The sequence below is a fragment of the Sinocyclocheilus anshuiensis genome, unplaced genomic scaffold (genome assembly GCF_001515605.1).
Source record: "Sinocyclocheilus anshuiensis isolate Anshui unplaced genomic scaffold, SAMN03320099.WGS_v1.1 scaffold590, whole genome shotgun sequence".
Lineage (NCBI taxonomy): Eukaryota > Metazoa > Chordata > Actinopteri > Cypriniformes > Cyprinidae > Sinocyclocheilus > Sinocyclocheilus anshuiensis.
In genome coordinates, this window is record NW_015544192.1 from 1,646,976 (window position 1) to 1,665,734 (window position 18,759).

At 36.4% G+C, this 18,759-nt stretch overlaps 2 protein-coding genes across 4 annotated transcripts in view; both read right to left on the reverse strand.

Annotated features, from left to right (window-relative positions):
* Positions 1–248: 248 nt before the first annotated feature.
* Positions 249–11,186, reverse strand: LOC107696560 (adenylyl cyclase-associated protein 1-like). Its single transcript, XM_016496968.1, has 13 exons — positions 11,039–11,186; positions 8,183–8,290; positions 7,643–7,743; positions 7,469–7,546; positions 5,560–5,703; positions 4,710–4,795; positions 4,512–4,617; positions 4,258–4,426; positions 3,233–3,405; positions 2,832–2,955; positions 2,650–2,732; positions 1,514–1,657; positions 249–1,427 (listed from the first exon to the last, which is right to left on the reverse strand). The coding sequence occupies exons 2-13, from the start codon at positions 8,286–8,288 to the stop codon at positions 1,344–1,346; spliced, it is 1,398 nt and encodes a 465-aa protein (XP_016352454.1). The 5' UTR covers positions 8,289–8,290; positions 11,039–11,186; the 3' UTR covers positions 249–1,343.
* A 1,036-nt stretch (positions 11,187–12,222) lies between these two features.
* LOC107696545 (dyslexia-associated protein KIAA0319-like protein) overlaps positions 12,223–18,759 on the reverse strand; it is a 16,875-nt gene continuing 10,338 nt past the window's right edge. For all 3 annotated transcript variants that reach the window (XM_016496938.1, XM_016496937.1, XM_016496935.1), the window contains exons 14-22: positions 17,676–17,824; positions 17,358–17,509; positions 16,953–17,091; positions 15,435–15,594; positions 14,949–15,091; positions 14,739–14,861; positions 14,548–14,638; positions 14,362–14,450; positions 12,223–13,566 (exon numbers count right to left, since the gene is read on the reverse strand). In XM_016496938.1, coding sequence (XP_016352424.1) covers positions 13,370–13,566; positions 14,362–14,450; positions 14,548–14,638; positions 14,739–14,861; positions 14,949–15,091; positions 15,435–15,594; positions 16,953–17,091; positions 17,358–17,509; positions 17,676–17,824 — 1,243 coding nt within the window. In that variant the 3' untranslated portion in view covers positions 12,223–13,369. The remainder of the gene's footprint in view (positions 13,567–14,361; positions 14,451–14,547; positions 14,639–14,738; positions 14,862–14,948; positions 15,092–15,434; positions 15,595–16,952; positions 17,092–17,357; positions 17,510–17,675; positions 17,825–18,759) is intronic.

An 18,759-nucleotide genomic window follows, 5' to 3' on the forward strand; every position in this document is an offset into this window, starting at 1 on the left:
CTTTTGAATAATGAAATGCGTCTTTGCAAAATAAAAAAATTAAAAATCTTTAAAAAAAAAAACAAACAACCATTGAACAGCTGTGTATGTCTTATAAATGCTCATTCTGGGGTCCGTTGTTTGTTTTATTAATGTTCCACACCACATCACCTTTCTAGAAATGCTAAACCATAAAATGCAGGAAGCTGGACTCTTGCAACAAAATGTATCTGCCAATTATTTTCAATAAAGCACAACGACTCAGAAAAAAAAGTTGTTATTTATTGAAACAGTTTTAATGATGTTTGTTCTCCAGTACCATTTCTTGGCCAAATAAAGAAGAAGAAACAAAGACAAACGATACAAAAGAAATTCCATACTCATGGCCTCAATATTATGGAATGTAAAGATTAAGAGGTTGGAATTAAAGTCTGAACTAGTTAAAGCATGTGATGAGAGCAAGAGGTGGACACAGGTCATGTAAAACCAGTATCTGTACAGCAGATAGTCATCAGATATCAGACATGGATAGTACCATGAGCATCACAACGTTACGCTGTGTCCTTCTCTGCCTCCTCTCCAGTTTGTGCCAAAAACACTCAAGACATCAATATGCTTTCCACACCTTTCCATCATGAACCATGGAATGTTCATTTATTTATTTTACAGGGAATGTCCATGTGCTCTGCAATACAATATGAAATAAAGAGGGAAATGAGAATTCCTAAAGCAACTATTGTTTTTTTAAACATTGTTTCAGTGTAACGATTGGAAATATAAATGTGATCGTGCAAGTCTCCAATTCATCCTCTAAGATTTGACACAAATCTTCATTCTAATTATCCCTAGAAAAAAAAACTGAATTAATAACGTTACAGTAAATGTCTGCATTGGTGGTCTGAAGAGGGACATTTATGTGCTTCAGATTGCATATGTCAAACAGAAAACGCAATGACCCCACCCCCCAAAAAAAAAACCTGCCTCCTGACCAGAAAATACAAATGAAAAAAAAAAATTTGAAAAAGACAAAAAATACAAAATATGATAAAATGACTTGCTTCCTCACATTGGCCATTCATATTTTGCTTAGTATGGCTGCAAGACAACAAAACAAAACACCTCAATTGTTGGCAATCAATTTCAAGTGCTAATGTTTTAAATCAATGGAATAGAAGAGAATGGAGCCCTGCCGCTGACTGAGCAAGTGCTTGTGGTAAGCAAGCAGTCATGTCACTAGCTGAAAGGAAGATTGCCGCTGATAGGAGAGTGGACCTGGTTGGCATTCCATTCTATTTTGTAGTTTAAGCTCATTGGTCAGTCAGGTAGGACACTGCAATGGGGGTGGTCTCACACAGGCTGGTCGTTTATCCAGCAATCTCGGTTGCTGTGGTCACCAGCTTGCTACCGTCCCATACGGTTTTGAATTGTTCAGGGACTGGGATCTCAGTCTGGAATTAAATAGAAATAGAAAAGCAATTACTCACTCTTATTCTTACAATCTTCAAAATCGTAGACGAATCACTCCATTACTTACATATTCTCCATCTTTGTTGGGCACCAGCACGTTCATCTCTGAGCTCTTAGCGCTGATGATTTCACATGACAGAGAGTCCTTGTTCAGGTACACATGGCAGCCATCTGTCTTGTTGATGGAGATGGTTGGCACCTTACCCATAACCTGGAAAGCAACAGAAGAGCAATCACTCAAAAGGTACAGATGCACAGAGTAATAAGAAAGAAAAAGTGGCAATATCAAGATATCTGGGCGTTTAAATTAATTAAATTTAAGACCCTTAATTAAAAGTCCGATTTTCAAGAAAACAGTGTATGTTTCACTGTATGAAAGGCGACTTTTTCATAAAAATATTACGCCTCATTGCCTGACCAAATATGATGAGACCACCCAAGACTGATGTTAACTCAAAAACATGAATTTTTAATAAATGAGTTCAGAAGAGAATAACATTTATTCATATGTATTAATGTTAATACATATTAATAAACAGCAATATTTACCTAAACATACTAAAATGTTGAAAAGTGAAATGCATTTACACAAATAATTTCATTTACATCAATTTAAATAATTTAAAATTATTTAATTTTTAATACTTTTTACGCCCATTTCTATGAAAGCTCGTTTCCGCCGCAGAATAAAAAAATAACAATAATTTTACCCTTTTATCTCACAATTCTGAATTTTTTTTCTTGCAATTCTGAGATTATATCTCACACTACAAGTAGCAATTACCTTTTTTTATTCCGTGATGGAATAAAAAAAAAGTGTAAAACAGTGTAAAAAATGTGTAAAAATTGAGATGTCAATTCAGAAATCAGAGAAAGTGAGATGCAAGCTATTTTTCTCAGCTTGCTGATTTTACATCTCACAACTCAGTCTGTATCGCACAATTCTGACTTGTTTTTCCTCAGAATTGCAAGATGTAAACTTTGAGATGTAAATTTTGAGTTCACACCTAGCAATTCTGGAGGAAAAAAAGGCAGAAATGTAAAATAAAGCCTGAATAACTTTATTCAGCGGTGGAAACAAGCTTCCACACATTGCAGGATCAAATTTAAAATTAAAAATAAAACAAAGAAATCTAAATCTGCAGATACACCGCATTCAAGTACATTTATAATGAGAAGAGTATCTAGCACAAGTATACACACCTGGACCTTAACATCTTTGCAGTTGATCACCTCAACAATACCCACAACATCGTCAAAGACGAGACCCAATTTCTTACAGTTATCTGAAAGGAAAACAACAAAACAACAAGCTAATGTCTAAACTTTCTACCTATATAAAAACAAAGTGAACACTGGAAAAACTAGTGGTAGTGCGTACATACCTAGAATAATGGAGTTAATCTTCCCCTTCACCTGTAAAGTGCTGTTGTTGCACTTAAAGGCATAAACCACCTGCTTTAGTTCTGTGTCACTGATCACAAGGCCATGGGCACCCTCCTGATTTTCCTGTTGGGGAAAAAGCCAAAAAGAGGATCAGCATAATTCGATAAATTAATTGGACAAACAGCTTCATGTCTTCACAAGAATTCCCCAAACTCCACTTTCTATTTTAGCTTGTCATGAAAGTTCTTTACTATAACATCACATCTTTACTTAGTATCTTTTTTTATCAGCATGTATAAACATATCTAAGATTGAGATGGAAAATACCTTTCAAAATGTTATTTCCAAAAACAATTTCAGCTGCATACACAGACTATAAAAGACATACTGACTCACTCACCACTTTCCATTTCTTGCCATCCAGCTCCAGCACTGGGGGCAGAGTGCGGGCTGGGCTGGCTGCTGCTGTGGGCCGAGCAGCGAAGGGTTTGGGCCCAGAAGGCAAAGGACCTCCTTGGACTTTGAGTGTAGGATTCTTGTGGGTCTTCTGGTCATCAGACACATGCTTCAGTCCTTAAAGTGAGTGAAAAGACAGGAGTATTAAAGAAAAGGCTTCAATAAAACTGTGAGAATTATTGTAATTACGGTAAAATCTAATAAAGAATAAAAAAAAATTTTGTTTTAAAGTTACTTTAAATAAAAAGTGATTTTCAAATGCACAAATAAAATTAATAATAATAATAATAATAAATTGTTTATTACAGCTGTTATAATCAGGGTTAATTTAGTTAGCTAAAACTGAAACTAAAACCATAAAAAAATTCTCATTACTTGAAATAAGACCAATAAAAATTAAAAAAAAAAATTAATTTCAGGTAGTTAATAAAAACTATATAGACAAACTACTAAAATTACAAAAACACAACAAAATTACTAAAACGAACTAAAATTAAAACCAAAACAGAAAATATTATACTAAACTAAAATATTAAAAACAATAGTATCACAATGATACTAAAAGAACACTGTTATAATGGTTATTTAATAACAATAAAAATAATAATAATAAATGAAAAAATGAGACCCCCTACAGTCTCATGGAGGTGCACAAGTGAAGGCCACAAGTAAAGGCACTAACTGTGCCCTTTTTTTTATCATGAAGGCTGCATTGACCTTTATAAATATATACACACACACTGATGCTCCCATTGCAGTGCATCAAGTGAAACAATCTGCATAATTTCCAATCTATCAAAAGAACTGTTAAATGTTTAGCAATGAACCTTTCATCATTTAAAAAGCAATAAAATTGGCACTGAATGTTTTGTGCACTGTAGGCTCTACTGGACACATTTTGAACCTATTTTCCCAAACAACGTCATATCCGTTTGTAGTACTACATCAAGTTAGGGATCCAGTTAATACCTTTAGTAATATCAGCTCCCTTGTTGATGGAGGCAAAGAGAGCATTGTGACTGGCTGCTCCAGAGTCTCCACTTGATGATTTGTCCAAGTTCATGGGGGGTGGAGGAGGACCTGGGGGAGGTGGGGCTGGTGCTCCTCCACTCGGGGCGCCTCCAGAGGCAACCGGACCCTGTGAAACCAAAATGTTGAAATATTTGGGAAATTTGTTTTCAGAAGCATGTGGGACAAACTGAGCACACAAGAATGTGACTTACAGTCTTGCTCCAGCTCAGTCCAGTGGTGTGGTGCTGCTTGATGTAGGCCTGCAGCTCGGTCCAAATGGACACATAGGTACTGACCCACTCCACATGCATCTTATCTCTAAAAATAAGACAAGGCAGATTGGGAAATGAGTGACATACCATTTTGCTGGTGTACAGACAAGTTGCTTCACATCACAGACAGACACATACTTTTCCTTGTAATCCTTGAGCACACGGTTCGTGTAAAACATGGCAGCATCCTGCATCTCCTTCACATAGGGGCCTGGCTTTGGTGCCTAACACATTTAGAAAAAAAAAAAGATAATATTACGTTTATTGAAAGAAATTCCAAATATGCACCGATTATGGCTTTTATTTCTTGTGCATTGTAATTTGGTACATGCTGTGGGGTTTAAAAGTCTGTTGAGAAGGTTTTAGCAACATTTACACAACAAAGTTGTTGGCCTAATGAAGAAATGGTCAAAATGTTGCTTTGATTATCATAAGGTCTGGTGCTTTAAAATCAGTGTACAGACATCCATACAGGTTGTTTTTTTTTTCTTTTGAGATTACATGAGATTATTTGTGCTTCTATTTCTAGTTTATTAATACACATTTAGCGTGTTAGTTATATAATTGTTCATTATAACTATTTTTTCCATTACAATTTGCATGAAACAATTAGTGAACTTTTTTTCATTAATTTAAAATTGAGTGTCGCAAATTTGCTTGTATTCAATCTGTGACTTAGAAATAGAGTATAATCATAAATATTTCTTATTTATTTTTACATCATAACATTTCTTTGTAATGTGGTCTGACACTTAAATCCCACCATATTCATCCCTGAAAAACTATATGCAATGTAAAGTATGGTAGTTTAACCCAGATATTTTAAATGTAGGAAATTCTGACACTTGAGCATGAGGAAACTGACTGGTTAGAGAACACTTCCCAAGTATGAAGTCCCATAATTGATTTAACCTCAAACAGAAACAACTCAACTACAAAAACTGCAACACACAGTGCTGACAGTCCCAGACTCCACCCTCCGCCTTACCATGGCAACCCAGCCGAGGGCGGGAACGCTCTCGCTGACAGCAGAGAGGTGGTTGAAGACAGGTGAGGAGCGGTTCTTCTCACGGAACGATTGCACCTCCTGGATTACTTTCGACATGGGGGCCAGCAGAGAGGTCAGGACAGACTATATAACAGAGAAAAAGAGAAGTTGAGACTAATGAGATGACGAAATGTAAAAAAAAAAAAAAAAAAAGAATGACATTGGAGTCAAAGTTACACTACCTTTCAAAACTCTGAAAGAGTTTTTTGAAAGAAATTATTATATTACGCAATGATGAATTCAATTGAGCAAAAGTGACAGTAAAGACATTTATAATGTTACAAAAGACTTCAATTATTTGTTGTTCTTTTAAACTTTCTATTCAAATCCCAAAAAAAAAAGTATTACAGTTTCTACTAAAATATTAAGCAGCAACTGATAAGAAGAAATGTTTCTTAAGCAGCAAATCAGCATATTAGAATAATTTCAGAAGGGCCATGTGACACTGAAGATTGTAATAACGGCTGCTGAAAATTCAGCTTTGCTGTCACAGGAATAAATAAATAATAAATGATATATATTTTTTAAATATATTAAAATAGAAAACATTTTAATTTGTAATAATTGTTCACAATATTACTGTTTTTAATGTATTTTTGATAAACAAAATGTAGTCTTATTGAGCATAAGAAACTTTCATTAATAAAATCGAACCAACACCAAAATTTTGAATGGTACTGCAGTAGCAAGTATTATTTAAACACTCAACATAATATGCTGCAGGGACACTTACATCAGAAGGTTTCTGTGAGCTGGAGGCAGTGACCAGAAGCTGTCTTTGATAGGAAAAGGCCTGCTTCATCAACTCAGCCTATGACACAAAACAAAGGATAAGACACATTGACTGGAGTCACTCGATGTGTGTGCCAGTATTCAGGAACTATAATGACAGTGCTGCATTACGCACATGCTTCTGGACATCACCCCCTATCTTCTGACTGAGAGCAGTGTACTGAGCCACAGGGCCAGAGATCAAATTGTCATAGGCTACAACATACACTGAAACCGCTGAAGAGAAGAGAAACAAGAGCAGAATTACACCATGTCCTAACCAGACACAATACAACATTTACAGCAACAAGCACTTAGTCCATCTGTGAACATGCCACAATGGCAGTTTCACTATGCACTTACTTAGACCTGTAAATTACTATCTTAGCAACCACTCAGAACTCCTAAGCCAAAAGAAATCTCACTCATAATGATTATGATATTCTTATCTCTTTCATTGTAAGTCTATGGGCTTTTTAGACAATGTCATTGTTCAAAAGAATGACATTGGAGTCAAAGTTACACTACCTTTCAAAACTCTGAAAGAGTTTTTTGAAAGAAATTATTATATTACGCAATGATGAATTCAATTGAGCAAAAGTGACAGTAAAGACATTTATAATGTTACAAAAGACTTCAATTATTTGTTGTTCTTTTAAACTTTCTATTCAAATCCCAAAAAAAAAGTATTACAGTTTCTACTAAAATATTAAGCAGCAACTGATAAGAAGAAATGTTTCTTAAGCAGCAAATCAGCATATTAGAATAATTTCAGAAGGGCCATGTGACACTGAAGATTGTAATAACGGCTGCTGAAAATTCAGCTTTGCTGTCACAGGAATAAATAAATAATAAATGATATATATTTTTTAAATATATTAAAATAGAAAACATTTTAATTTGTAATAATTGTTCACAATATTACTGTTTTTAATGTATTTTTGATAAACAAAATGTAGTCTTATTGAGCATAAGAAACTTTCATTAATAAAATCGAACCAACACCAAAATTTTGAATGGTACTGCAGTAGCAAGTATTATTTAAACACTCAACATAATATGCTGCAGGGACACTTACATCAGAAGGTTTCTGTGAGCTGGAGGCAGTGACCAGAAGCTGTCTTTGATAGGAAAAGGCCTGCTTCATCAACTCAGCCTATGACACAAAACAAAGGATAAGACACATTGACTGGAGTCACTCGATGTGTGTGCCAGTATTCAGGAACTATAATGACAGTGCTGCATTACGCACATGCTTCTGGACATCACCCCCTATCTTCTGACTGAGAGCAGTGTACTGAGCCACAGGGCCAGAGATCAAATTGTCATAGGCTACAACATACACTGAAACCGCTGAAGAGAAGAGAAACAAGAGCAGAATTACACCATGTCCTAACCAGACACAATACAACATTTACAGCAACAAGCACTTAGTCCATCTGTGAACATGCCACAATGGCAGTTTCACTATGCACTTACTTAGACCTGTAAATTACTATCTTAGCAACCACTCAGAACTCCTAAGCCAAAAGAAATCTCACTCATAATGATTATGATATTCTTATCTCTTTCATTGTAAGTCTATGGGCTTTTTAGACAATGTCATTGTTCAAATGGTTTGCAATACTTCTAAAGTAATAGTAGTACATGCATTTTTAACAAGCTGCATGATTTGAGGAGAGACGAATTATGCGGCAAAGTTAAATAATCAAGTTCAAATTCCTAACTCCCCTTATGCACTAAGCAGTGCTAATCATTGTCAGACATATCTGGTTTACAGTTTTCTTAATACCTCCAGATGCAGCAGCAGGGCCGCCTCCACCCCCAGAACTGGACATGGCCTCCAGACGGCCCACAGCCACCTCCAGACGCTGCACTAGACCCACCAGCTCTGCCATGCCTGATCGGTGAGAAAGAGAGAGAGAGGGACAGTTTCTGATTACAGAAACAACAAGGTTTTACAGAAATCATTGTAATCAGAGGTGATAAATTAAACATATGCACAGATAAATTTGTTCACAATAAGATTAATAACATACATTTACAAAATAGACAGGGTGAATTTTATTTTATGCCAATTTTAAAAGGTATTACTGTATTCTGACTTCCACACATTTGACTTAATCTACAACTCATTTATGGTAAAATCAGCGACAAGAGCAACAAGAGCAAGTGTGCATAAAAAGTCAACAGAAAGAAAACATGGATGCACAATGTGCAGAGTCTGGAGAGAATGCAGGACGTGCCATAACATGTTGTCCCACAAAAATGCTACAGGGAGAAATAAATCTGCAATTTAAGGGGGAAAAAATGTGCCAAACCTCTAAAGATACAAAAAGGAGGAAGTAGAATTGTTTGCCTTCTGTGGGCAGCTTTCAAAGGGCAAGTCCCTCTTTACTGCCCCTTCACATGCACACACACTAAACAGGTAACATTACGTAACAGAAACCTGATACGTGAATCTGGCTCACTGACTCACTCCTCCTTTCACCTGAATGCTGTTCTGGGAAATGTACAGGTATCCATATGAGCATGTAATCACCTGCCCTTAATGAGAGCTTGCACCAATTAATGAGGGGAAATCCCTCTTATTTGTAACTCCTACAGGAATCACAAATTTCCCAAGACTGCATTATAACTACAGCAGAAAACTATTAACAGTGAAGTTCATGCTGGATACATTAAATTGCACTAGTATTGAGAAAATATGAAAGATTGAGTAAGCTAATTAACAAAAATAATGTCATAAAAATAATAACAGCTTCCTCTGTGACCACAAACAGCTGTGGCTGTTGTTTTCAAATGTTCAGGCAATTGGAATGAACAAAACATTTGATCACACGGGACTAAAATCACAGAAGCACATTCACCTTTGAGGAAACAAAAACACATCACCAAATGAAACAGATATGCAGAATTTCAACTTTTGCCAAATAGAATAAAGTTAGCAATTATGGCAAAAGGCAACGAGCAGACAGGAGTCAAGCTAGATTCAAATTTCTCCTCTCCCTTTTTTTCACATTGTAAGAAAATATTCACATTCAAATTAGACTAGTCAAATTGTCTTGTCTCAAGTACAAATTTCAGAACAGCTCCTAATGTCCTCTCCCTAAAAAAACAGATGGAGGCGGCAACAATTATTGAAGAAACAGCCACCTAAAGTAGGAAAATCAATGAGATTATCTAAACTGCTTATCATTTGGGTTTAAAATGAACTTTTTCTCTCACCAGCCAATATGGCTACTAAATGTTTAAAGTTTCCAGCCAAGCCATTCAGAACTTCTACTAGCCAAAACAAAAATAAAAGAAACAAACCAGATGATCAAAATCACTGCTAAGATTTAAGCATATTCATTATGAAATCTGATTCTGGATCACTGAATTGAAAGCTTTCAGTTTTACGAGTCAATCAACCCTCTTTTGCAACCCTCTTTGCGCTTTATTTTTAATATTGGAGGCTCCAGGTTGGAGGACATAACTTATTAATCATAACCTAAACTGGCTAGTGAGTTGATGTGTGTTACCCACCACGGCTGATTTTCACCCACATTTAGTGTGCAACTGGGTGTTTATTTCAAACCCAGCTGTGCTTCTAGACATAAAAACAGGTAATTTATGCTTCAGGACTAATAAAACTAGGCCATATCGCATCCATTCTCGGCATAGCGCAGGGTGAGATGTGCCACATTCATCAAACATACAAGACACTACCGGCAGTCAAGCCATTAATAGGATTGCAATAGGATACGAGGCAAGAGGCAAGCCAAGAGATTTGATGTGATGTGATTTGACTGAATAATCAGGCCAGTCGGGCAACACGGTCGCGCGTTCAGTCAAACAATACAGAGCGATTGTTTATAGAAAATAACATGAATACGGAAACAATGTAGCAATCGCGACGAGCTTGCGTTCACTTTACGCCGCCCCACTTCCTTCATTTGCGCTGTAGCGATTTTCAGTATTCGTTTGAGTCGGATCATTTCAGTTAATCACTTGAACCGATTTACAAGACCGGGATGAACAATTTATTAATTAAACTGAATCAGTCAAAATGGTTTTCGAGTAAACAACTCAAACTAAAACCGAGAATAATGAATGAGCTGTAAAACGGTGATCAAGAATGTGAAAGGATGCAGCTAAATAGCCTACCAGTAATTCTACAAATAAACGTACTTGGAATATGTTTACGACTTGCTTGCACGAGAGTTTTATAAGAGTTCTTTTTAATAAAAGCATTTTATTAAAACACGCGATGACGTAATGACGCAAAAGAATCGCTGGATTTTTTTAATCGGTTCTTTGAAACGAACTGCTCGGAAGAATCGATTCGCGGAAGCGAGTCAGACTTCCCATCACTGGGCGCTGAGCTCTGCAAGATCAGGAACTTTTCTAACCGACGCATAACACTGCTGTTATGAAATATGCATACATGCAGTTGTATGATGAAACTAGTTTTATTCATACGGCCTAATGCCACTGTGAGAATTTATTGCTTTTGGCAATATTATGCGCGCAGAATTTGCCCGTTTCAGTTGTCATGATTTGCGCTGAGACGCAGCAGCGCGCTGTCTAGAAAATATTTCGCCGGCAAGTCGCTTAACACAGATATCTAACAATAAAGGCAATGCATTCGGCCTTTTCTCCTTACCGTCACCGTCTGAGAAATGTTACAGTGGTCCTAGCTTTAGTCTTTGATGTTGTATGGGTGTGTTACTGGCTCCTCGTCTGCGTCGTCTTCCTGTATGAGCGAGCGTGTTGAAGTTCCCAGCTGTCACCGCGCGCCGTTTCCGCCCAAACTCCACCAACTGCTCCACTTCCTTATAAGGACAAAGGAGAGTGTGATAAAGTGATGAAAAAGAGTGAAGCAGGAACAGGAAGACTCGAGACTGTGTACGAAAATGTATTTGCTTAATATTATTATGAGTCTAGTAAATCTTGGTGATTAGATGTAATGTTCATAAAACGAATTCCCTCAGTCTACCATGTAAGAAATGTGACACAATTATGTAATAATGAAAGTGCTTATTTTCTTAGTTTTACTTTTTGTTCACTTGCAGTTTTGAAGTCTTGGGCAACGATATTTTTAGAGCCGGAGGGGAAGAGAAATGTGGGATTCAGATCCTTGTTGGTCAAACGGGAAGTGTGGATGCCACGATTTTGATCTGTCCAAACAGTGCATGGAATTACAAGTGCATGCTTTCACTGACTAGCAATACATGGGCAGTTTTTGGGCATTAGTTGGTCATTGTGCTTTAAACCAGGGCATTTCCAACACTCATTTTCAAAATATTAGCACATTTTTTAAGTAACACTTTATTTTACAGTGCCTTGTTATGCATGGTACATGTGCTGTACTGCACAATTATGCAAAATTACAAACAGCTAATCCGAAACCAAACCCTTAATTGTATAATTATACTTTAAAAAGGACAACTTAATATAATGTATCCTATTTTCCTCATATATACTATCAGCAAAATAGTTTACATCAAAATGAAAATTCTGTCAGTAAATAACCACTTATTTTTTTATAATCAATTTTAGACAAACAATAACATTCTGTGCAGTTTTTTTCTGCAGATGACAGAAGTTATGTGCTCATCCACTTAGATCACAATAATTAAAAATAAAAATATAGGCAGATGGAATCTAATTTGGTCTCAGATGAGTTTAAGCTCCATTTAAAGCAACAAACATGTGGTTTGGTTCTTGCTCACTGCTTTCCTAAAACACTGCCCTGTAAGGCAAGGTTTACAAAAATTGTGTACAATCATAAGAGGCTTTGGTGGAAGTCTTAAGTTCAGAACAGAAAACAAGTACAACAAAACAAAAGACAGCTGTAAATATATTTTCTTTTTATTTACTCCGGTTATTAGAACAAGTCATATGAAACAGGGAATTCCTCATTAAAAACAACAACAACAAAAAAAGCATTGATTAAAAAACCCTTCATTTTCCCCAATGCATTCAAAATGTGCAAGACTCAGACATGGGTTTTTTTAAACCGAGTGATGATTTCTGATGAATTAACAATCATCTGAAAGCCAAAAAAAAAAAAAAAAAGTAAGTGCAGAGTAAAATGCAGTACTAATGCAAACCAAGTGTAACAAAAACATGATTTATTGACTAGTGGCTAAATCCAGTTTGAGTAAGTCAGCCAGACCCCATTCTGTCATATTCATTCTCAAAAACCAGAGGGGGGTAAGCGACTGGCCCTAGTGCAACATCCAAAGCAATTTCCAGTGTACAATATCCCTCCTTAAACCCCTGACAAACATGGCTATTTATGCTGCAGACATCAATTTTGCTGGTGTTTAAAAGTGGCAAAGGGGCAAAAACGCACCTTTGACATACAGCCACGCAAGACCACAGAGTAGCACACACACATCTCAATTTAATACATGCAAACCATAAAAGAAAATTAATGAGGGAAGCAAAATCTTGCCTTCTCATGCAGTCATACAACATGGCATTATTGGGTGCTTTAGGACTCACTCTGCATTATTACCACAAGTAAAAATATACAAATTAATAGACATGCCAGGCAGTGTTTGGACGTGACAGGCTGCCTGTCATATCAGGAAGCTTCATAGAAAGGGGACAGTGAGGCAGGCTCAGTTATCCGCGGTGAGATGTGACATTCTGGTGGGGAAAAGATTCTCAGAGAGCTACTCTGAAGCACCCAACCTTTTCCAGTTGCTGCTGGCACATATATTGGCTTGTCTATCTCTGCAGTAAAGCAAGTACATTCTCATTGTCTTTTGAGGTGCATGGCTCTACATGACCTGTCTTTTTCCACCATTCAGGTTTAAATGCATTTTCATTTTGGCTCAAACTGGGCTGCGATTTAACCCAGGTATGCAGGTGCAGAGGTCATTCGTAACATCCTGCAAGTCCCTCCTAAATTAAAGTCTTAACACATGTCGTGGATGAGGGATGAACAGTGCGTTGGTGCGATACAAAAGGTTTGGTCTGTATGCTAAACCAGCTCCTCTCTTGGTTTTTTAGGTTTATGAGGACCTTGGCCGTTACACAGAGATCCGTTTTGAGGTGGCAGGAGTTTTCCACGCTCTCGATCAGTCCAGGGGATTCCTGCCTGGCCATCATCACTTTCCAGATCAGAATCAGAGTGCATGAGTACAGAAGATGTGGGGACAGGAACTGGCTTCATGCGACCTGGAGGAATAAGACAGGGATAAGATCTTTGTATCTTTGATAAGTATCTTTATGATGGAGAATGTACCATATAGTAAAATAATCAAAGTAAAAAAAAAATTAACTAGTGCTGTCAATTTAACACTTTAATTTAATATAAAATAATTTAATAATAAAAAATAAACTATAACAAAATATATTTAGAATCAATTATTAATAATGACCTAAATATACTGAATATATTGACTTCTAAAGCCACTTTTTGTACACAACTGTTCAAAGGTTTGGAGCCAGTAAGCAGTCTCTCACCAATGCTCACCAAGGCTGCATTTAATTGATCAACAATGCAGTAAAACTGTACTATCATGATTTATATTTTAACATGTTAAAATGTAATTTATTCCTGTGATGACAAGCTGAATTTTCTGCAGCCATTACTCCAGGCTTCAGTGACACATGATCCTTCAGAAATCATTCTAATATGCTGATGCTTGAGTAGCATTTTTCATTATTATCAATGTTGGAAGCAGTTGTGCTGCTTAATATTTATGTGGAAACAGTGATACATATTTTGTCAGGATTCTTTGATAAATAGAAAGTTGAAAAAAAAACCAGCATTTATTTTAAAATAAAAATCTTTTGTAACAATCTAAAAGTCTTTACTGTCACTTTTGATTATTTGAATGCATCCTTACTGAATAAAAATATTCATTTCTTTCAATTAATTAAATTACTTGTAGCTAATTAAAATATTGTTCAGCAACTAACATCCCTAAAATGATCACATAATTATCTTCAAATGGATAATTTTATTACCAGGTCTTGGTAACTTTAATTCCAGGGTCTCTTGATCATCTCCCTCCAGCATTTTATAGCGGCTCTTTCGTCTCACTTTGCTTTTCCGTCTGCTCAAGACATCATGCATAATTTTAATGAACAATAAACCATGAATTAAAAAAACGACAAAAATAATAAACAGATCATCATCCTTCTAACCCTTACCTTCGACAACAGCACACAATACCCCATATTACAGTCGCTATGGCAACCACGATCATGAACGATGCTATCGTCACATATAATACACTCCATTCTGAAAGAAACCATCCAACAACATAAACAGACCATCAAACCTCATGTGAACTAACTTAAAACAGCTTCCCTCCACAATGTTTTGCTTAGTGTATCCTCACCACAATTGCTCTCAGCATCCCAAAAATAAGTACTGAATAAATTCTCCATCCAGAAAGGGTGGCACACACAACGTCTGGTGAAGGAATCGCATTCCCCGTGACTGGAGCAGTTCAGCTGGCAGACTGGGGAAAGATCAGACAGTCAATAAGAGACCCGCGATGGGCACTGCTACAATTAATGAGTTAATGAAGCATTTAAAGAATACTCACTAACTGGGTCCACTCGCCGGGCCCTAAAGATAAGGAAATCATTTTTTTGCTTGCGAAGTTTGTTGTGCAGTTCCATAGCAACACTATGGCCGGCCAATGGAGGTCGTCCAGGACCTCCAGATACCAGAAATACGAAGCGAGTGCTGTAAAATTAAATAATTTCGTTGGAATCAACATCAACTAAGAATGCTTTAGAAATATGTTTCATTGCTAGTTTATATTTATGTCAACTAATGTAAAAAAAACAACAACAACAGCTTTTATCAGGCTTTTGCCATCACTTGAGCATGTGAGTGTGCATGAATTCAAACATTTATTTCAAAACTAATGTTCCATTTATTCATATGAATCTATGCACGAATAAAATGAGAAATTCTTCTGTAATTTTCTTTTCAGTGCTGTGAAGCAATTTAATCAGATCTGTGGAGGTGGGCATCAAGTTTAGCACTGTCTATGAGGCCTGAACTTGTGTTAAGCTGGACTGACCTATGCTCATTGAAGGCGCTAATCTCTCGCACAGTGATATCACTGTCCAGGACACCCAGCAGGACGCCAACCTGCCTGATGAGCATATCCTTCTGTCTGCGGGACACCTGAGCCACAGCAGCTTCCAGGATCAGCTCCACCAAGTCTCGCTCATAAACATCTGAGGAACAACAAGAGAATACTATCATTTAATATATATTATTTATTTAATATTGGCTCCTTTAGCTTTAGAAAATTTCAGTAGCTGATAGCAATGCCAGTGAAATACCACAGTTCCATACCACAGTCAAAACAGATATACTATTGAACATACTCTTTTATTGAAAAAAGTTAAATATTAAATAATTATTACATCAAGTATTAATCAATAAAAAGTGGCTGCTTGAAGTTTTTCCAAGAAATTTATCAAGACAAGTAAATAATCAGTAATATAAATTGAAACAAAGCAACAGAACAAAGACAAAAATGAACATTTAAGTAAACATTGAAATTCTTTAGGTATCTAATAGTTATGGGCAGAGCCATTTATTATTTAATAATAAATTATAAATGTGTTCAGCATTGTGCAACAAATATTTTTCGGATTTTCTAGACTATTTTAAGTCGTCAAGTAAGCCGGATATATTAAAATCCAGTGCATGGCTTCGGCAGACATGTATACATGATACTAAGCAGGGCAGACAGTGCCCGAGACCTCCTGAGCTCAACAGCGGCCCACATTTTTGCAACATAAATCTGTGGTGAAGAAAGGAACTGCAAGCGCGCTCTAACTGAGAGCCATTTTTTCTCATTTGAGACTGCCCTGCTTATTTTCACTTTACCTTACGTGAGCCTCGCACCAGATAGTCCAGACCAAGACGATATCAATCTGCTTCAGCTATGTGTCTGCATCAGGTCAGTAACTAGTTGGCATGTCTGTTTTTTTCTATGTGGAGTAGTGTATCAAATTAATAAAGTATAAATATTTTTAAATGTGCTCACATGAAAAGCCTTTATGGTTCTGTTGTGTTTGTTTTACAATTGTTCTGAGAATAGACATATGATTGTAAAAATGTTGTAACATTCTAAATCAACATTTGGAGGTGATAAATACTATATTAAGGCAATTATAATACAGCATTTTATGCGTGTACTTCGAGTCTGTCAATCAACATTAGCGCGCCACCCACAAATATGCCATTAAAGTATGATATGTGACCCTGGACCACAGAAGTCATAAGGGGCTAATATTTAGGATAATATTTGGCCGAGATACAACTTTTTGAATATCTGGAATCTGAGGGCGCAAAATTGACACATACAATGTATTTTTGGCTATTGCTACAAATATAACCCAGCGACTTAAGACTGGGTTTGTGGTCCAGGGTCACATATAATACATCAACACTGTAAAGTACCAATACTTTACACATCACAAGCTTTAGCAGCATACTGGAATATGTTAATGCAACGTTATTAAAAATACTCATTTTATGTGAAAAAAATACTCATTTTATTGTCTTTCACAAGCATACTGACCTGGTCGAACCTCTACAGTGCCTCTGTCAGTATTGGTCTTTCCTTTACTGTCAGTTACAGTCAGGGTGAAAGTGTACTTCCCTTCCACCAGATTACCAAGAAAAAGCACTGCCTGGTGGTCAGAGTTATTCAGGACATCCTGGAAGAGAAAAAAACAGGTCACATTTCAATAGCGTCCCAATCACTGTGGTCCTGGTGTATGACTCCTCATTCAGGTGGAGTTACCATACCTTTAGGGAACAAACTCAAAGAAACTGCACCAAATTAACTGGCCTCACTTGTTCTGTCACTACACAGTATTGAACAAACAGTGTGACTGTTTGAATATTCAACAGAGTCATGAATGTCATTTGAATGCATGGAGCACGGCCAGTAAAAAATTATGCTCTACTGAACAGCACTGACCCCTGAAGCCGGGCTGCTGTCTTCACGGGTCCAGAGGTAGCTGATGCTACCCTTATCATCTGATGATCGAGTACCATCCAGAAATGCTGTACGTATGGGAAGAGTGATCGGAGGACTGGACAGCACTTTGGCAACTGGTGGCTGATCATCCTCTGATTTGAAAAAAGCAAAAAAGCTAATTATTTCTACTATTACAAACAGACAACCACAGAAGAGGTTGACTGTGGACTTGCCCTCATAAACTGCAGGAACAAGTCTTCTAACAAAGTCTACCAACACCCACATAAAACCTTCCTGGATTTAATTAAGTACACATACCTTCTCTGACAATGACAGAGACTGTGTCAGAATTATCCAGCTTCCTTTCATCTGTCACTGTCAATGTGAAAATGTACTCGCCCTCCTGCAGACCTGTCACCACGGCAACTGCAGTGTCTGCATTATCAATTTTCACCCCTTCTGGGCCCCTGTAAAACCATCAAAAAATAAAACCGTGAGTCTACAGTTAAATTAATTACATTACTAATGTAGACAATTAATACAAAAAGTAAGGCTGTCAATCAATTAAAAAATAATTTAATTATTTATATATACAGATTATTGAATTAAATTAATTTAAAAAATAATTTCATAATATTTGCTAAAAATGCTCCCAAATAAAGATAAAGACATTACACTATTGTGGCTAATTAATACTGTAGTCCTTGAACAGACAAAATAGAGAAATATAAGTTTGGGGTTGGTTAGATTTATTTTTAATGTTTTAGAAAGACTCTTTTGCTCACCAAGACTAAAATTATTTGATTAAAAATACAGTAAAATCAGTAATATTGTGAAATATTATTACAATTTAAAATGAAAAAAATTTCAGCAGTCATAACTTCAGTCTTCAGTGTCACATGATCCTTCAGAAATCATTCTAATATGCTGATATTGTGCTCAAGAAACATTTTGTTTATTATTTTCAATGTTGAAAACAGTTGTGCTGCTCAATATTTTTGTGGAAACTGTGATACATTATTTTCAGGATTATTTCAAAAGAACAGCATTTATTTGAAATATAAATTGTTTGTAACATTAATGTCACTTTTGATCAATTTGATGCATCCTTGCAGAATAAGCGTATTAATGTTTGTATGTTTTTTAATCTTACTCAACCCAAACTAATGGTACTGTATGTTCAAGTATGAATTATACTAAATTAATGTGTTAAAGGGGTCATATGATGCGATTTCAAGTTTTCCTTTCTCTTTGGAGTGTTACAAGCTCTTCGTGCATAAAGAAGATCTGTAAAGTTGCAAAGACTAAAGTCTCAAATCCAAAGAGATATTCTTTATAAAAGTTAAGAGTCAACCACGCCTACCTAAAACGGCTCGTTCTAACACGCCCCCACATATCTACC